General features: G+C 37.2%; 1 protein-coding gene and 1 long non-coding RNA gene across 4 annotated transcripts; one reads left to right on the forward strand and one right to left on the reverse strand.

Moving 5' to 3' along the window:
- Window positions 1-358: 358 nt before the first annotated feature.
- LOC311274779 lies at window positions 359-13780 on the reverse strand. 3 transcript variants are annotated; one of them, XR_014624786.1, is made up of 4 exons: window positions 13633-13780; window positions 13119-13211; window positions 8755-8811; window positions 359-3220 (listed from the first exon to the last, which is right to left on the reverse strand). It is a non-coding gene; the product is annotated as an uncharacterized lncRNA (long non-coding RNA). The 3 variants fall into 3 exon arrangements; XR_014624785.1 differs by lacking the exon at window positions 8755-8811; XR_014624787.1 differs by lacking the exons at window positions 359-3220; window positions 8755-8811 and adding an exon at window positions 5229-5267.
- On the forward strand, window positions 8821-17178 carry il1b (interleukin 1, beta). The gene is made up of 6 exons (XM_084382733.1): window positions 8821-11203; window positions 12079-12130; window positions 13032-13221; window positions 13692-13871; window positions 14535-14665; window positions 16209-17178. Exons 1-6 carry the CDS (start codon window positions 11169-11171, stop codon window positions 16419-16421), a joined length of 801 nt encoding a protein of 266 aa, XP_084238859.1. The 5' UTR covers window positions 8821-11168; the 3' UTR covers window positions 16422-17178.
- Window positions 17179-19838: the final 2660 nt, after the last annotated feature.

Genomic DNA, 19838 nt, shown 5'->3' on the forward strand with positions numbered 1-19838 from the left:
GAATATCATTTGAAGACGTAGTTTTTAGGTAGTAAGTCTCAATTTTCAGGTACAACACTGTTGCTACAAGAGTTGACTTTAACAGTTTAACCGATTCCTCTTTCTGTCCAGGTTACATTTGTATACAACTTCTCAATTTTATTATTAATTTCTTTTTTTGGGGGGGGAATGCTGCCAGTTTTTGGGTGCATTATTGAGACGCCATTGCATTTAACACTTTCAATAATCATGTTTCTTAGGAAATAAACTCAATCCTGTTCTAAATGTGTTGTTTTTGTTCATTTCTACTGTTCCCATGCACACACACACACGCAAGATGAGATATTATTGAATATCACAACATCTATGTCATATGTGATATTTTTCACAATATCCAAAAGCTGTTCAGACTTTTATTTTCTTATAAAATTCATTCAGTCATACAGAGTAATAATGTCATTTTAACAGCTGGTAAAATAAAGCGACACAGGTTACTGTTACTGTAACTTTCACATTGTTTCATATTGTCATTTTAAATACAACAGTGACAGTGATCAACAGTGATTATCGCAGCTTTAAGTCACGCTGACACACTTTCAAACAGTACACAAACTAAAGCCACAGCACCACAGAAACTTTCTGTCACCCGAGGCCTGAACTTTCACGTTCAGTTCCTCTTCACGTTCACAATACACTCAACAAACCAGAACATTTTGAGCTGATATCATTAAAAGGCAAAATAGCAGAACCAACTTTGTTATTTTCATTCACTTGTTAGTAGGTGACTGTAGTAGGAGTCGAGCAGAAACAGCCATCTGAGAGTGGAAATGAAACTGTTTCTGACCTTTTTGTCTGACCCCACAGCTCCTTCATCAACAACACATCAACAACTGATTTTAAAGTAGATTATTTATCACTAGCAAATTATATAAAAGAGGATTTTTTTAAACATGTTTTTGACACCAAGGAATTAGCGATGAGTTTTGGTCTCTCGAACACACAGATAATAGATGTATACAAACTGACTCTTACAAAAACATTTTTTTCTCCAGCCAAAACCTTTTTTTACAGTTTCACACAAATGCAAATGAAAAATTGATCACCAGAAGAAAACAAAACATTCTTCATTTGTCCCTCAGGGCCTCCGTACAAAACCCCTTCTCTGTGTGGGTATGATTTGTTTCTGGTAAATCTTTTGGAAATCTTTCTTCTTCTTGTCTGTTCTTTTTTATATCCATTTTAAAATTCTGAATTAAAGATCATCATGCAACACTGTTGTCTATTCTTTGTCTGGAAATGGAGAGAATAAACTATCAGGCAGCGACAGAAAAATATGTGCTAAAATAAGTGTGGGTTTTTTTTCCTGTGCTCTTCTCACTGGTTTTACGTACACAAAGCTCGGTCAGAAACGTGACGTTCGCAGTTTAGGTGTAAGTTTGGTGATGAAATGACTGTGTGTGGTGTAAAAGTGGGTCACTTTTAGTGACAAACCACAGAAAATAACATGTCCTCGTCTCTGAGAAGCTCGAGTTGTCAGTACTCGCTTCACTCGTAGTGACCTGTTTTGGCGCTTCCTGCCACAGGAACAGCAACAACAAAGTCAGAATTTAGCCCCACGTAGAAGGTTTCATTACAGACTTTGAGATTTTGCACTTCTAAATGTGTAATGAAACTTTCTACGTGGGGCTAAATTCTGACTTTTTCCCTCAACTTTTTCTCAAATTTCCCTCAACTTTTTCTCAAAATTCTGACATTTTTCCCTAAACTTTTTCTCAAATTTCTGACTTTTCCCCCTCAACTTTTTCTCAAATTTCTGACTTTTTCCCTCAACTTTTTCTCAAATTTCTGAATTTTTCTCAAATTTCTGACTTTTCCCCCTCAACTTTTTCTCAAATTTCTGACTTTTTCCCTCAACTTTTTCTCAAATTTCCCCTCAACTTTTTCTCAAATTTCTGACTTTCCCTCAACTTCTTCTCAAATTTGACTTTTCTCCTCTCAACTTTTTCTCAAATGTCTGACTTTTTCCCCGTCGACTTTTTCCTCAAAATTCTGACTTTTCCTCAAATTTCTGACTTTTCTCCTCTCAACTTTTTCTCAAATGTCTGACTTTTTCCCCGTCGACTTTTTCCTCAAAATTCTGACTTTTTCTCAAATTTCTGACTTTTCTCCTCAACTTTTTCTCAAATTTCTGACTTTTTCCCTCAACTTTTTCTCAAATTTCCCCTCAACTTTTTCTCAAATTTCTGACTTTCCCTCAACTTCTTCTCAAATTTGACTTTTCTCCTCTCAACTTTTTCTCAAATGTCTGACTTTTTCCCCGTCGACTTTTTCCTCAAAATTCTGACTTTTCCTCAAATTTCTGACTTTTCTCCTCTCAACTTTTTCTCAAATGTCTGACTTTTTCCCCGTCGACTTTTTCCTCAAAATTCTGACTTTTTCTCAAATTTCTGACTTTTCTCCTCAACTTTTTCTCAAATTTCTGACTTTTTCCCCTCAACTTTTTCTCAAAATTCTGACATTTTTCCCTCAACTTTTTCTCAAATTTCGGACTTTTTCCCCTCAACTTTTTCTCAAAATTCTGACATTTTTCCCTCAACTTTTTCTCAAATTTCCCCTCAACTTTTTCTCAAATTTCTGACTTTTTCCCCGTCGACTTTTTCCTCAAATTTCTGACTTTTTCCCCTCAACTTTTTCTCAAATTTCTGACTTTTCTCCTCTCAACTTTTTCCTCAAATTTCTGACTTTCTTCCCCTCAACTTTTTCTCAAAATTCTTATATTTTTCCCTCAACTTTTTCTCAAAATTCTTACATTTTTCCCTCAACTTTTTCTCAATTGTCTGACTTTTCTCCTCTCAACTTTTTCTCAAATTTCTGACTTTTTCCCCTCAACTTTTTCTCAAAATTTTTACATTTTTCCCTCAACTTTTTCTCAAATTTCTGACATTTTTCCCTCAACTTTTTCTCAAATTTCTGACTTTTCCCCCTCAACTTTTTCTCAAATTTCTGACTTTTCCCCCCTCAACTTTTTCTCAAATAGTAGTTGGGGTGAACTTGGACTGCATCATGATCAGGACTCACAATGAGGATATGGAGTGTAACAATTCTGTGAGAGCTATCACTGACTTTATTTACAGGCTTTCTTAAATTATACAATCCATATTCGCAGGTGGTGACGATGATCAAGATGAGATGACTGGAGAAGGCAGAGTGTGCGGCGGACTGTGCTTGTCTCCAGTGCGCTCTGTGAAAAAAAAAGATTTTTCTTGAGAAAAAAAAGATTTTTTGAAGGGAAAACTCAGAAATTTGAGGAAAACGTTGAGGGAAAAAAGTCAGAATTTTGAGAAAAAGTTGAGGGGAAAAGTCAGAAATTTGAGAAAAAGTTGACAGGAAAAACTCAGAAATTTGAAGAAAAGTTGTGGAGAAAAAGTCAGAAATTTGAGAAAAAGTTGAGGGAAAAAGTCAGAATTGGCCATTTTATCAGAAATTTGAGAAAAAGTTGAGGGAAAAAAGTCAGAAATTTGAGAAAAAGTTCAGGGAAAAAAGTCAGAATTTTGAGAAAAAGTTGAGGGGAAAACTCAGAAATTTGAGAAAAAGTTGACAGGGAAAACTCAGAAATTTGAAGAAAAGTTGAGGAGAAAAAGTCAGAATTTCAAGAAAAAGTTGAGGGGAAAAGTCAGAAATGGCCATTTTCTCAGAAATTTGGGGAAAAGTTGAAGGGAAAACTCAGAAATTTGAGGAAAACGTTGAGGGAAAAAAGTCACAATTTTGAGAAAAAGTTGAGGAGAAAAAGACAGAATTTTGAGAAAAAGTTGAGGGGAAAAGTCAGAAATTTGAGAAAAAGTTGACAGGGAAAACTCAGAAATTTGAAGAAAAGTTGAGGAGAAAAAGTCAGAATTTCAAGAAAAAGTTGAGGGGAAAAGCAGAGTGTGCGGCGGACTGTGCTTGTCTCCAGTGCGCTCTGTGAAAAAAAAAGATTTTTCTTGAGAAAAAAAAGATTTTTCTTGGGGAAAAGTTGAGGGAAAAAAGTCAGAAATTTGAGAAAAAGTTGAGGAGAAAAAGACAGAATTTTGAGAAAAAGTTGAGGGGAAAAGTCAGAAATTTGAGAAAAAGTTGACAGGGAAAACTCAGAAATTTGAAGAAAAGTTGAGGGAAAAAAGTCAGAAATTTGAGAAAAAGTTGAGGGAAAAAGTCAGAATTGGCCATTTTATCAGAAATTTGAGAAAAAGTTGAGGGAAAAAAGTCAGAAATTTGAGAAAAAGTTGAGGGAAAAAAGTCAGAATTTTGAGAAAAAGTTGAGGGGAAAAGTCAGAAATTTGAGAAAAAGTTGACAGGGAAAACTCAGAAATTTGAAGAAAAAGTTGAGGGAAAAAAGTCAGAATTTCAAGAAAAAGTTGAGGGGAAAAGTCAGAAATGGCCATTTTCTCAGAAATTTGGGGAAAAGTTGAAGGGAAAACTCAGAAATTTGAGGAAAACGTTGAGGGAAAAAAGTCACAATTTTGAGAAAAAGTTGAGGAGAAAAAGACAGAATTTTGAGAAAAAGTTGAGGGGAAAAGTCAGAAATTTGAGAAAAAGTTGACAGGGAAAACTCAGAAATTTGAAGAAAAGTTGAGGAGAAAAAGTCAGAATTTCAAGAAAAAGTTGAGGGGAAAAGCAGAGTGTGCGGCGGACTGTGCTTGTCTCCAGTGCGCTCTGTGAAAAAAAAAGATTTTTCTTGAGAAAAAAAAGATTTTTCTTGGGGAAAAGTTGAGGGAAAAAAGTCAGAAATTTGAGAAAAAGTTGAGGAGAAAAAGACAGAATTTTGAGAAAAAGTTGAGGGGAAAAGTCAGAAATTTGAGAAAAAGTTGACAGGGAAAACTCAGAAATTTGAAGAAAAGTTGAGGAGAAAAAGTCAGAATTTCAAGAAAAAGTTGAGGGGAAAAGTCAGAAATGGCCATTTTCTCAGAAATTTGGGGAAAAGTTGAAGGGAAAACTCAGAAATTTGAGGAAAACGTTGAGGGAAAAAAGTCAGAAATTTGAGAAAAAGTTGACAGGGAAAACTCAGAAATTTGAAGAAAAGTTGAGGAGAAAAAGTCAGAAATTTGAGAAAAAGTTGAGGGGAAAAGTCAGAAATGGCCATTTTCTCAGAAATTTGAGAAAAAGTTCAGGGAAAAAAGTCAGAATTTTGAGAAAAAGTTGAGGGGAAAACTCAGAAATTTGAAGAAAAGTTGAGGAGAAAAAGTCAGAATTTCAAGAAAAAGTTGAGGGGAAAAGCAGAGTGTGCGGCGGACTGTGCTTGTCTCCAGTGCGCTCTGTGAAAAAAAAAGATTTTTCTTGAGAAAAAAAAGATTTTTCTTGGGGAAAAGTTGAGGGAAAAAAGTCAGAAATTTGAGAAAAAGTTGAGGAGAAAAAGACAGAATTTTGAGAAAAAGTTGAGGGGAAAAGTCAGAAATTTGAGAAAAAGTTGACAGGGAAAACTCAGAAATTTGAAGAAAAGTTGAGGAGAAAAAGTCAGAAATTTGAGAAAAAGTTGAGGGGAAAAGTCAGAAATGGCCATTTTCTCAGAAATTTGAGAAAAAGTTCAGGGAAAAAAGTCAGAATTTTGAGAAAAAGTTGAGGGGAAAAGTCAGAAATGGCCATTTTCTCAGAAATTTGAGAAAAAGTTAAGGGAAAAAAGTCAGAAATTTGAGAAAAAGTTCAGGGAAAAAAGTCAGAATTTTGAGAAAAAGTTGAGGGGAAAAGTCAGAAATTTGAGAAAAAGTTGACAGGGAAAACTCAGAAATTTGAAGAAAAGTTGAGGAGAAAAAGTCAGAATTTTGAGAAAAAGTTGAGGGGAAAAGTCAGAAATGGCAATTTTCTCAGAAATTTGAGAAAAAGTTAAGGGAAAAAAGTCAGAATTTGAGAAAAAGTTGACAGGGAAAACTCAGAATTTTGAGAAAAATGAGGGGAAAAAGTCAGAATTTTGAGAAAAAGTTATTTTTAAAAGAGACACTTTTCTCGTGAGGACAAGATACTTTTCTCGTGAGCACGAGAAAGTCACTTGGACTGCATCATGATCAGGACTCACAATGAGGATATGCAGTGTAACAATTCTGCGAGAGCTGTCACTGACTTTATTTACAGGCTTTCATAAATAGTACAATCCATATTCGCAGGTGGTGAGGATGATCCAGATGAGATGACTGGAGAAGGCAGAGTGTGCGGCGGAGACTGCGCGCGGTCTCCAGTCTCAATGATTATTACACTTCACTATAAGCTCAAATACTAGAGTGAAATACGAGGCTATTACAAATTCGAGGTTTATGAAAACGCTCACGAGAAAAGTTTCCTGAGCACGTTTTCAGAAACATTCAGACCAACAGTGTTACTCGTGTCGTTGCACTTCCGTATATGAGTTTATATTGAAGTGTAAAAATTATTCCATAAACACCTTACAGTTGTAAAAATATCAGCCAACACACATCTTAAATCAATATTTCCCCAATGAGCGCTGTGCCATCATTCCCTGTCCTGGAGCGCAGCGGAGAGGGCCGGACTCTTTGGTAACTAACTGATCCAGTAATCATAATCGATGGTAGAAATAGTGTATCAAAAAGATTAAATCAAAAAACATTAAAGAACGAATAGCCTACGGTTCATGTTTCACCAAATGCGATTTTAGTTTTCATGTAGCTTGTGTGAAATCGCTGCAGCGTACACGACTGTGCTGTCAGGCGCACACCGCGCACTGGAGACAGCGCAGTCTCCGCCGCACACTGCCTTCTCCAATCATCTCATCTGGATCATCCTCACCACCTGCAAATATGGATTGTATGATGAAAGCCTGTAAATAGAGTCAGTGACAGCTCTCACAGAATCGTTACACTCCATATCCTCATTGTGAGTCCTGATCATGATGCAGGCCGAGTTCACCGTAACTACACTTCAATGAATAGTGAGTGAATCTCGTGAGCAGCTTCCTGTGACCCTGAAAATGAAAAGCAGTTTCAGATGATGGATGGAGAATTCTCTTGAAATCTTTGTGTGGTGTAAAAGTAGGTCACTTATAGTGACAAACCCACTTCTCTGGGGGTTTATCAGGAACAAGCCCTCGCCTCTGAGAAGCTTTAGTTCTGTCTTTGGTTTGGGTTTTCTCACTGCTCACGGCTCTCACATCTGTTTTGACACTTCCTGCCACAGAAACAGCAACATCAAGTCCTGACTTAGTTGTCTTTTATGTTGTATGTTACACTATCTATAATTCATCTCTTGCAGTACAAACTTTGAGATTTTGCATTTCTAAATGTGTAATGAAACTTTCTAGGTGGGGCTGAAAAGATTAACAACTGCAACAAAATGAACACAGTCCATATATTTGTAGTGTTTCCTAGAGATTACATCGTGAATGATTTGTCATAATGATTCTTCTTGAATGGTACAGAAGTTATGTTTATGGCGGTAACAAAGCACAGAAAGGTGTGGGTATATTTATAATTACAGGCCATGGGTTTCCCTAAAAGATGCATCATATTCCAGCTCTAAATCATTAAAACTGACAAATCTAATCATTGCTATCTCCTCCAATCTCATCAAAACAGAGGTCACAAAGTCAATAAATGTAAATACGAACAAAGGTCAGAGATAAAAATCTTTTCCGGGGACACGTCATACTGAATCGATTCGTTTTTTCATCAACATGAAATCAGAATTTTATCGACTTTAGCACCGCCATGATGAACGGTAAACCCCGACTCAGTCAGTCATCACCCAGACAGCTAAGATCCAAATACCAAAATACTCAAACCAGTGCCGACCGGGAATATACCGAATGTGAAAAGTAATTATTAGGTATTAGAGGTACTTTTCTCCACACCATTACTCAGTACCAGCCTGGTACCACCTCTCCTCCAGACGGATATTCATCCATCCTGGTTCGTGTCATTTTTTACTGGTGAGTGAATTTTGTAGTTTGCCGTTTGGCGTAGCCAATGAAAATATAGAATCATGTGTGACATAATCTGACAAATGGATAATCCACTGTGATGTGCCTCTGCCCGAAACCAAGGGAAAACCATAAAAACTAAGTGCCGTTGAGTTAAAATAAAGACAGCAACAGCGTGCTTACAGAAATTAATGTTGGTAAAGCAGACCGCCCACGGGTAGCATTTGTCCAGTAATGTTTACGTGGTTGATGGAGGGTTTAGCCTTTTTTGGTCAAGTGTCCAGTACTGGGAAGCGTCCAAAAACGCCCCTGTGGACACGTGCCAAGCGAAATGTAACATGTGGAAATAGTTTGTGAGAATAATGTGGTGCGTTTGAACGGAAGAACTGAAGAGGAACTAAAGCTGCAACATAACCAAACAGAACCTGCAGGGAGAGAGACGGTGCTCCTAACAGCCAGAGGTTTATATTCAGGTAACATCGACTTTCTCTTTGGACCACGACAAATAATCTTCAAAGGGGAAAACGAATGCTTCTCCTCAGCTTGACTGCAAAATATGATGCGTCTCCCAGACTGCCAAAAGAACAAAACCCAGTCTGGCCACTAATCAGCACAAACACACCAACCAAACAGACACTCAAACATTTAAAATACCTGCATATCTATAAATGAACCTGGATCGCAGACAAGCTCCAAATTTGTAAACCAAAGTACAAAAGAAACACATGGAGAGTGGAGTAATGTAGGGTTTGCGTGAGAGTGTGAGTGTTGTGAGGTTCACATAAACAGAGTAAAAGGAAGAACTGAAGAGGAACTGAAGAGGCGCCTGCAGGGAAGGAAACAGCCATGTTTCCACTGCATGGTGCGACTCAGCTCACCAATTTTCTGGTTTTCCATTAAGGATGGTGCCTGGCGTCTTTTGGTTCGGGAACCAACTGCAGGGATCAAGACAAGCGCATTTCTGGTTTAAGACACATCTTCAAGCAGGAAGCACAGCTGTGGTGGAAATTCAAATGCAAAACCTAAATTTGAGTACAGGTACTTTTCAGGAGTATTATCTAAATGTGTCAGGAGAAGCTGAATCGACTAGACTTTTAAGTCCAAATAAACATTGTGGTGAATATTACTCATTTTTCCTCTTCTTGTGGTTTAGCTAACAGTCCCTCTCAACACCCCTTCACTAGCTACTCCTTGGATGACTATACTTGTGTTCGGGGATCTTCCAGGCATATTGAAACTGATTTGATGTTTTAAAGTTCGATGTTTAAATTGCATCAGCCCTTTCACCTTTTATCCGTGGGAAACTCCCCACCTCTGACTTGTGCCTTGTGTAGGACAGAAGGGGAATCCGGAAGCTCCATTAACACTTTCTCTGACACATGTCTGTAAAGATTGAGTAAATGTCGGTGAGCGTTGCCCGAGATGCCACGTTTTACAACAAACCACCTTTCAGTGTTGACGGGAAGTTTCTATCTGGGTCAGATGAGCTCATATTACCGGCAGTCACCTCCAAAACAAGACCACACATCACATCGTCACAAAAGAGCGAACAAGTGGCTGAATGTCAACTGCCACAATGTTTTTAAAAAGGTAGGGAAGGCGACGGTTGATTGTTGAGTCTCACTCCCAGGTCGTCACATACAGACACTTTGGGCTTAAATTTCAGACTGAATAATGTAGAAATACAGGGGTCACATTTTTTAAGATAATCGACGAGGAATGTGCGTCAGCAGTTGAGCAAGGTTCAAACTTTCTGCCGGAGTATTATTGTTTCGATTATTCTGAAACCCTGACAGTCCAAAAAATGTCCCACCGGACTGAAAGCCTGTTTGTCCGACAGCACTATCCTGAAACGAAGATTTCACTGCTCCAAAGGCCCATTGTTCTGAAAATACACACTGCCTGGAGTTTTTTTTATATCTTTATATCTTGTTCAAACTGCCAGCCCAAGTACACCAGGGCAGGCTGGTTAAAAAACAAAGGCCGAGCTTTATTGACAAAGCCGAAGTCCAAAACTTAAGCAACAGAGGCAAGAAACCAAGACCAAAACTGAACCAAGTACAAACCAGTATAATTCAAAGTACACAGGCAGCAAAAAGGGAAGGTACGAGCCACAAAACAAGACGGGAAAAGCTGTAAAACGCAGATCGGCAGTCAAAGAGTGAGGGGAAAACACTGATGTAATAACACTGGGATCAAATAACAAAAGAACAACACAGGTGAACTGGACTGAAGGCAGGGAAAGGACAAAAACAGGAAGTGTAAAACAAAACCAGACACACAAGGAGAGTATTTAAAGATAAAACAGGAAATTGAACTTAATTGTAACCCTGTTTCTAGGTTAAAAAACTCCTACTCTCTCCATCTGCAACAAGTTGGAGACGATTTCTCCTCCCCTGTTGGTGCAGTCCCCTTGCAGCACGATGTTGCATCATAACAGAAACTTCTGAATGTTTGTGCATGTTTCTTTTTTTGGCCTGTAGGACAGCATCAGTTTCACCCTGAGACCAAACATGTCGTGTCCACCAGCTCTTACAAGAAAACATAAGAAGCTTGAACATCAATACTGGTGATCATATTGGGTAGTTTATGTGTTTGATCACCGCAGCATGATCTCCAAGAGATGATTACGTAATTTTTTTTGTTGCAGGGAAGCTGCGTTTTTTCAGCAACCCCTGCAAGCTCCACCGCTGCACCTCAAACACACTAACCACACTCAAAATGAATCACAAAATCCATGTAACAAGTTACATCATTTCTGCTATGATGCAACATTGTGCTGCAAGGTGACTGCATCAACAGTAGCCACGTTACATACTTCAACTATGTCACATACCTGATGTAACTTAAGTTACATCAACATAGCTGAATAAATATAAATAAAAATAACTAATTATTGACTTGTGGTTTCACACTGGACTCGAACAACAGCCGTCCATCAGCATTTTTTTAGCTCTATTCTATTTCTGTTAGAGGTGTGCGTTACAAATATAAAAATCATTTAATGATTTCTCAATAAGCACAACAGGTTTTTACTTATTTTAAAATCTACTCTACAAGTGACTTTATGTGTCCTATTTTGTGGTTTTTCGATTTCAGAGAAAGTTCGTGTGTGAAGCCGCAACTACTACAACTAGGAAGCTGCTGCTGCTGCTGCCTATAAAAGACACTCAGACTCAGTGACTCAGTCAGTGCAGGTGCGACAAGAGTGTCAACTCAAAGCTTCAGTGAAACCACGCACAGAGAAAAATCCTCCATATTTGATCATTCGTTAACGGTTTACATCGAGACAATGTGCGACTTCGATCTGTCTCAAGCTTTAGACAGGTAAGTCTGTGATGTTAAGTTTCTGTTTAACCATACATTACTTTTAAATACAACTGAAAGAGTCTCTTCTTCACTTATTATTGGAAGTGTTGAGCTTACAAGTGAAAAACGTGAGATTTTAGATGGTACTTTATTTGTTGTCGAGAGCTGAGAGCACGAAATCCGTGTTGTAGTGACCGATTTAACCAGTGAAATCAGGAGTTCCTGAAAAATATTTGCAAAAAGCCCAACATGCTGAGTGGCTGCTCTGAAACCGGAACAGCTCCTGCCTGTCTGGCCATGTGTTTCACTTCTCATTCGCACCATCATGAACATGTGCTGGTGAACAAAACAGGTCAAAAAGAGTGAAGATTTTGTAGTTGGGCTTCATAAAATTAACGTACAACTAAATATGTGTTACAGCAGAATGGATATTTCAACTTCCCTTCGATAGACGCCTTCCAACTTCTAATTTTAAGAACATTGATAAAGTTTTTTTTTTTAAATGGAACAGACAACTTTTATCCTCTTTTTAGCGTTTTCAAGTGGTATTATTGTCTGCGCCGCTGTCGCAAAGACAAACAGATCTCTTTCTGTTTTCCAAAGAGTCACAACTTCTACCAACACAGGACCAAATGTGAGTTTATTTGTTCATTTAGTCTTTAATGGCGACGTAAAAGCAAATAAAAATGGCGCCGGGCTGCTTCATTGTCCCGGGAGATTTCGTGTGCGGTGGCAGACAAAACAGCAAGGTGAAAGGGAAGTTTATAGGGAACCAATCTAAACACTGTCTGTGTCATTTTTCTTTAGCCAGTCAACATTAACTTTATAAACATTTGTTAAAGTAAAAAAACGTGTCTGTTCTTTGTTTAATATTTATCTGCTTTGTATTTCAGCTCAACTGAATTAGACGATGTGGAAATTGAATCCCGCTCCTTCAACATGACGGTAAGATGATATAAGTCATAATTCACTTTAGGCCTCTCAAATAAATAAACGTATACTTTCATATTCCCATATTTTCATTTTAGAGATACTTTTGTTGAGAATCTTTGTACGTATGCATACGATATGTATTTAAGAGGGATGTCCTGAACAAAGTCTTTGGCTCCGATCTCAGTCTGAGTCCTATAGTGTTGCCGGATCCGGTACTTATATTCACCTAAATGTTGATTAAATATGCATCTGACACACTGAAATATCTGCTGTGTATTTTTAATGTAATGTTGACTTAAAGTTTGTTGATTTAAGCTCAATAGCCAGGTGATGATTCAATAGATAGTACACTGCCCGGCCCCAAAAAAAAGTCTAATGTTTCGCAGGACCGCCTTTAGCTTTGATTATAGCACGCATTCGCAGTGGCATCGTTTTGATCAGCTCATGCAATGTCACAACACTTATTTCCATCCAGAGTTGCATTCATTTTTTTTTCTTTTTGAGCCAGATGAGTCGTGGTAACGTCATCTTCGAATATGCCCGTGCCATCAGGACGTTAACAAACACAACATAACAAATCCATTGATGGAGAAACCTGGTCATTCAGTATATTCAGGTAGTCAGTTGACCTCATAATGTTGCTGAACCTAGACCTGACCAACTGAATCAACCCCAGATCACAACACTGCCCCAACAGGCTTATAGGGTAGGGGCTCCCTAGCAAATTGAATCCTTTTCCATGAATTATGGCTAAAGTATCCTGAGCTGCAGTTTTGTTTTAATTTATTTATGGATTTATTTTCGTATTATTTATTTTCGTATAAATTCTTTAAGCGTCACCACTTTGTGACTCAGCTAAGAGAAGAAACCTCTAGGAAGACATGATGTGTGATTTCTCCTCTGTAACGTGCAGGATCTTCAGGATGAGACCTTCAGACTTGAGGATGGACTGGACCTGGTGGTTTCCCACAACCCAATGACCATGCAGTGTGTAGTTAACCTGATGTTGGCGGTGAACAGGCTCAAAAAGTCCCTTCCTCGCTGTGGCAAGGGGCTCAGCGATGATGAGCTCTGCAGCGTGATCATGGACAGCCTGGTGGAAGGTGGGTGACAACAGGACACGGCATTACATCAGAGTTTCACAGGATATCGGAGGCTATAACGAGCCAAGGTGAAACCAGAACTTCTCGATTCTGTTCCAAAAGTTAGAAAACCTGATTCTCTACTCACTAATCATACATAGATGAGTATGTGTAAAATATCTTTAGGGCAGATTGATAATATTTGGGTCATTTTTTGTATCATTTGGATATTTCAAAAAATGGCGCCTCCTCTCATCCTTGTAGTATGATTGAGTACCGAGTTTGGTCGACTCAGCTCGACACACAGTGACCGATAACTGATTACATAAACCTTCATTTCGGTTCAAGGACATTTTTCGTATTGTAATTATTATTATTATGTTACACCTGCGATAATAGTCTTGAAAAAGCTGCATGGAAAGTGAATATTACCTGAAATCTTTTACGTTATTTTATAACTCTCTCCAACTTCTGCCTCCACCTTTCCATAGATACGATTGTGAAGACGACTGTGAACTTCTCCGCGGAAGAGAGAAGAAGTCAATTCCAGCGTTTCGGCAGCATAAAGCAGTGCACTCTGTGTGACGCTTCAAAGAAAGACGTCATCTGCGTATCAGAAGAGATGAAACTGCAGGCCATCACGCTGAAAGGAGGACACTGTGAACGCAAAGGTATGAGAGGCACAAATCTGGTGCTAGAAAATACATTTACTTCATGATACTTTACATTGATACTGTGTGAAGTGAAGAAACTTTTTTTTTTCTGGTTATCCATTTTCTAAGTCTGATCTAAATTGTTTTCTCTCCTGTGAAATAAATTTGCAGTAATTATCCAAGATTTTTTTAATGTGTGGTGGAACCAACCAGGGAAAAAAAAATCATAAGAATAAAAAAAAAATCTTCATGTGTGAAACCGAGTAGGATAAAAAAAATGTTTGCAGAAATTTTCTATCTTTTTGTAAGGGCACACCCACACTTGGCAATCCGTACGATGCCCAAACACGTTTGACCCCCAAAGTCCAGTTTGTTTTACTTGTGTGAGCGCAAGTATCCCCAGTTGGGATAGCAATGCGAGTGCAGGCCAGCAGGGGGACTGGAGAGCTGTGAGTGTGCACTAAGGCTCATTCCCTTTCCAATATTAGACGGATTATCTTTTTCTCTCCCATTAATCATCTGACGACCCCTAAGATTTATCTGGTGACCCTTTGGAAGGGCCCGACCCCTAGGTTGGGAGCCACTGGACTAAACTAGCTAACTGTATGTAAAGTAGTTCAAACTCAGACTAATGACTAATAAATGTTAATTTGTGTTTTGTCGTTTTTTTCCCCACATTAGTGAATTTTAGACTGTCCAAGTACATCAACTCTGAGGGTTCGCCGGTCAGTCGCACTGTTGTTCTGTCCATCACCAACAACTTGCACGTTTCCTGCTCGATGAAAGATGGCCGACCTGTGTTGAATCTGGAGGTAAGCAGAAAATCTCTCTCTCTCTTTCTGATGTGATTCAAGGGGATTTTTTAGTCTTTCATTAAGATAATAACAAAATATGCTAATATCAATATATCAGAATATTTAACATGACACTTGCATGGGCCTGAAACATTTCAGTTCAGTTCACTGACAAAACAATTTATCAAACAATGCAGATTTTTTAAACAAAAAATTCTGACTTTTAATCTCGAAATTCTGATTTTTCATCTCGAAATTTTGACTTTTTATCTCGAAATGTTGACTTTTTATCTCGAAAATCTGATTTTTTATCTCGAAATTTTGACTTTTGGTCTCGAAATTCCAACTTTTTATCCCATAACTTTGACTTTTACCTATGATTTTAACTTAAGTCATGAATTTGACCTGAATTTGAACTCTTACTTCATATCTCATATTTCATAATTTTATCTCATAATTTTGACTTTTTATCTTATAATTCATTAAGATAATAACAAAATATGCTAATATCAATATATCAGAATATTTAACATGACACTTGCATGGGCCTGAAACATTTCAGTTCAGTTCACTGACAAAACAATTTATCAAACAATGCAGATTTTTTAAACAAAAAATTCTGAATTTTAATCTGGAAATTTTGATTTTTCATCTCGAAATTTTGATTTTTCATCTCGAAATTTTGACTTTTTATCTAGAAATTTTGACTTTTTATCTGGAAAATCTGATTTTTTATCTCGAAATTCAGATTTTTTTATCTCGAAATTTTGACTTTTGGTCTCGAAATTCTGACTTTTTATCCCATAACTTTGACTTTTACCTATGATTTTAACTTAAAAGTCATGAATTTGACCTGAATTTGAACTCTTACTTCATATCTCATATTTCATAATTTTATCTCATAATTTTGACTTTTTATCTTATAATTCATTAAGATAATAACAAAATATGCTAATATCAATATATCAGAATATTTAACATGACACTTGCATGGGCCTGAAACATTTCAGTTCAGTTCACTGACAAAACAATTTATCAAACAATGCAGATTTTTTAAACAAAAAATTCTGAATTTTAATCTGGAAATTTTGATTTTTCATCTCGAAATTTTGATTTTTCATCTCGAAATTTTGACTTTTTATCTAGAAATTTTGACTTTTTATCTCGAAATTCTGACTTTTTATCCCATAACTTTGACTTTTACCTATGATTTTAACTTAAAAGTCATGAATTTGACCTGAATTTGAACTCTTACTTCATATCTCATATTTCATAATTTTATCTAATAATTTTGACTTTTTATCTTATAATTCAGACTTTTATCATATGATTTTGTCTAATCATTTTGAAGTTTTGGCTTTAATCTCATATGCAATATTTCAAAAATGTGTTCTATTCAAAACATTTATCTCATCATTTTTGCTTCAGTGAATGAAGGCTTTGACTCACCATAAGCATTTCTTCTATCGTGACAAACGCCATCCATTTTCTTTTTCACTTTTACTGGCAGAAATGTGCTTCCATACATAATAAGGACTTTATCTTATCTATCTTCTGTCAGGAATGCAGTGAGGCGGATTTACAAACAATCAGCAAAGATGACGACAGGGACCGTTTCCTCTTCTACAGGAGAGAAGCGGGACTCTCTCACACCACTTTTGAGTCGGTTAAGTACCACGGCTGGTTCATCAGCACCTGTGAGGATGAAGAGAAGCCCGTGGAGATGTGTGAAGCGGACACCTCCAGACGTCTCACCAGCTTCAGAGTAAACTAAAAACTTACGGTTGCGTTTTGTGTACTGATTGAATGTAACCACAATGTGTGTAAATAGTCACTATTGTTGTTATTATTTTTACTTTCTATTATTTTATGATGCCTTCTCTAATTTTTATCTTTCATTTTATCACTTTTTCCTCTGTTTTTAAGTCTTAAGCTGCTGTGACAAGTGAATTTCTCCAGTGAAGGATCAATTACTAATTTATTCTGCATCACCACTAGATGGAGCAATCGTCTGCAATGTTTCCTGAGCCGGCAGTGATAATAATCCCTGTGGGTGCTGTGGTAGAGATAACAAATAATTCAGTGCAACCCACTAAACCTTGTTTTACTTTATATAATTTCTACTCACTGCTCTAAAAAAAGAGACTAACTTAGTTTATTTTCTTTGGCAGAGAAAGTCGTAACTGGATATTCCTCAAAACTACTGATGTAAATTATTTTAATCTATTGTTCATCATTATTGTAAATGCAATTAAATTTATTTCTCTACTGTCTGTTTTTACAAATGAGTTTTTGTGTGTTCTGTTATGTTGCAACAGGAAAATAAAGCTTTTAAAGTGTAATGGGCTGAATATGCTTGGTAAATATAAACATTGCTGGTATTTCAGGTATGTTTGATGGTTGCATCATGACGAGCACAGTGCAGCTTTAGACGACTGCATTCATATAACCTTTTTTAAGGTCATGACATTATAATGGAAAGAAGAAAACACAAGCTAAAATCTAATAAAGCAAAACAGCCTTTTTGAACCTGGATCAAACAGTCGATATAAATTTAAATTAAAGGAAGTTGATAGACTTCTTTACACAGAGACACAGAGTTGTTTACACAGATGTTTTACATCAATTGAACAATCAAAGCTCACAATATAAGGATTTAGAGATGTAACTTTGACGTGTCGTCAGTGTTTCGGGGGGTAAAGGGGCTCAATACAGTGCAGGCGTGTGCTTTGGTGAACTGTAGTTGTATTTTACAGATTTGCAAAAGCTTTAATTGTTCTGCATTGTTTTTTTAAAAACCTAAATGTTTTCATATCAGTTGATATTGACAACATACCCGCCCATTATCAATATATCTATAACAGGCCAATCGTGGCGGATAATACCAGCCAACCTATATGTTGGTGGGGCTCTACTTCTTTTAATGAAAACTAATCAATCAAAGAACCTTATAAAAGTAATCATAAGTCATAAGAATCATAAAATCTTGCACAAATAAAAGGAAAGGGTGGTAACATCATCTCCCTGTCGTTATTTAGTTCAAGTAGTATTTAGACACATCAGATTTTACTTGTTTTCATGGATACATGGGCAAGCCACGCCTTCAGTCATGGTGACCCATCCCTTCACCCAACAACTTTTGTTTTTGGGGGTCCCTACTTAAGTAATCTACAGTTAAAACTGCCAACAACAACAACAACAACAACAACATCAGCAGCAGAGCATCATTTCCACACATTGCTGTACACACAGGCACATTACCGCTGCAGGTGAGTTAATTAAAGGCCTCGGCCTCTATTTGAGACAATACGGTAAACCACCACAACCACACAAAGATTATTAAAACTTAAAGAAATACAAACTATATCTATGTCAAAAAGTATCTCTACAACAGCCACTACTCCACTGTCACACTCCTCATGACTCATACCTGAGCACCAGTGCTAGCAAACATTTAGCTAGTATGACATTTGGTAGCTGACACAGCTAGGTAGCTATTAAACCAACACTGGACGTACAGGGGGCGCTAACGGCCGGGCAGACGTTAACGCAAACGTTAGCTTCATTCATCCACCTGTAGACATTTTAAACAATCAAATTCAGAAACTCTAGAGATAAGAAAGTGAAGTTTTTTAACTTACTAGCCGTCAGACAGGCGCGCACACACGAGGGCGCGATGACAGCGACGGCCCGCGGCTAACGGCAAGGTAAGAAATGGTATGGTCCAGTTTGGGGGTGTCTCAAATCGTATGACAAGATTCTTCCAGGCATAAATATGGGAAATATAGATTGTAATACTTTAAGATTAAAACTAAGAAGGTTATATAAATGTTCCAAATGGCATTTCGTGTTGGTTTTACCTCTTTTGTGGTGGTCAAACTCGTAATTAGTGATGAGACCCCCTCCAGTCCCCTATTATTTGAACCCTGCTAGAAGGTAGTCTTTGGATAAACTTTGAGAAAATTAATTATGTTACAAAGGGAGTATTGTTGTTGTTGTTGTTATAAATTATGTTTAGTTTTATGAGAAGGGCAAGACACACCGCCTCACCTGACTAGTAGCAAATAGTAAATTAGGATTAAATTGATCTAACTTTCCATAATGTTCAGAAGTAATCGGGTCTAATCTTAATATGATACAGTTTGTTATTGTTATATTACATAAAAAATGTTTGACAAGAAATTCAAACCACCATTTCCAATGTCAACGAGTTCTGTCTTTAAATGCTTTATCTCCTGTTGATGATCAGATTCAATGTGTTTTTTAGAAGAATTATCAATAAATGAAAAACATTTAAATTACTTTTTATTTATTTATTTATTTACCTGAAAATGCAGAGTAGATGGTGGAGTAGTGTCTGCAGGCTTGTTGCTCTGCGAGGTGGGTTAGGATAGAAGATAACCAAGATAAACATTTTATCGTAGTGAACATTTGCACGGTTGCTGTATATCCTGCCGGCTTTAGATGTCAGATAATCTGATGAAATTATCAGATTAAAAAAAAAAATACTAATCCCAATCTGCAGCGGACAGCCAGGAAGTAGCTGTTATTAACCTCAGAATTAAACTGAGCTGGTGCCAGTGCAAACATCAGGTGACAATACATGAGGGAATGTAATTATGTTTTTAAATATATTAATAGCCTACATTTGTTTGGATTAGCAGCGTGATGTCACAGCAGCAGATATAATACATAAGTATTATCACATCACTCATACATACTCATTTGTATCCAGTCTTTATGCTAAGCTAAGCTAGCCAGCTGCTCACAAATATGAGCGTGGCAATGATCTTCCAATTTTATTCATGGCAAAAATGTTGAGCTATTGTTTTAAAGGTACAGTTCACCCCAATAAAAACAATACACATTTTCCGTCTTACTTGAAGAGCTGAATATTTATCTAGATTGTTCTTGTGTGAGTTGCAGAGTTTTGGAGATATCAGCCGTAGAAATGTCTGCCTTCTCTCGGCTTGTTGTGTTCAAAGGGGGGAAAAACAAACACCTGAAAAACTCAACAGCGATGTCTCTTTCCAGAAATCATGACCCGGTTACTCAAGATAATCCACAGACCTTGTTGTGAGCAGTTTCATGTAGGAACTATCCTCTTTTCGTATCACTGTGCAGAAGGAAGCGTCCATCAACTCATGGATGAAAGTCTTGTGACAGCGCAGGATGTAAACATTAATGGCGT

Source organism: Pagrus pagrus, assembly GCF_965226575.1.
Source record: "Pagrus pagrus genome assembly, chromosome: 19".
NCBI lineage: Eukaryota > Metazoa > Chordata > Actinopteri > Spariformes > Sparidae > Pagrus > Pagrus pagrus.

Bases quoted from the DNA above. Each gene is read 5' to 3' on its own strand.
- il1b (XM_084382733.1), top strand. From the start codon at position 11,169: ATGTGCGACTTCGATCTGTCTCAAGCTTTAGACAG. The intron at 11,204-12,078 runs GTAAGTCTGTGA...TTTGTATTTCAG, and splicing joins CTGTCTCAAGCTTTAGACAG to CTCAACTGAATTAGACGATG. The intron at 13,222-13,691 runs GTGGGTGACAAC...ACCTTTCCATAG, and splicing joins CATGGACAGCCTGGTGGAAG to ATACGATTGTGAAGACGACT.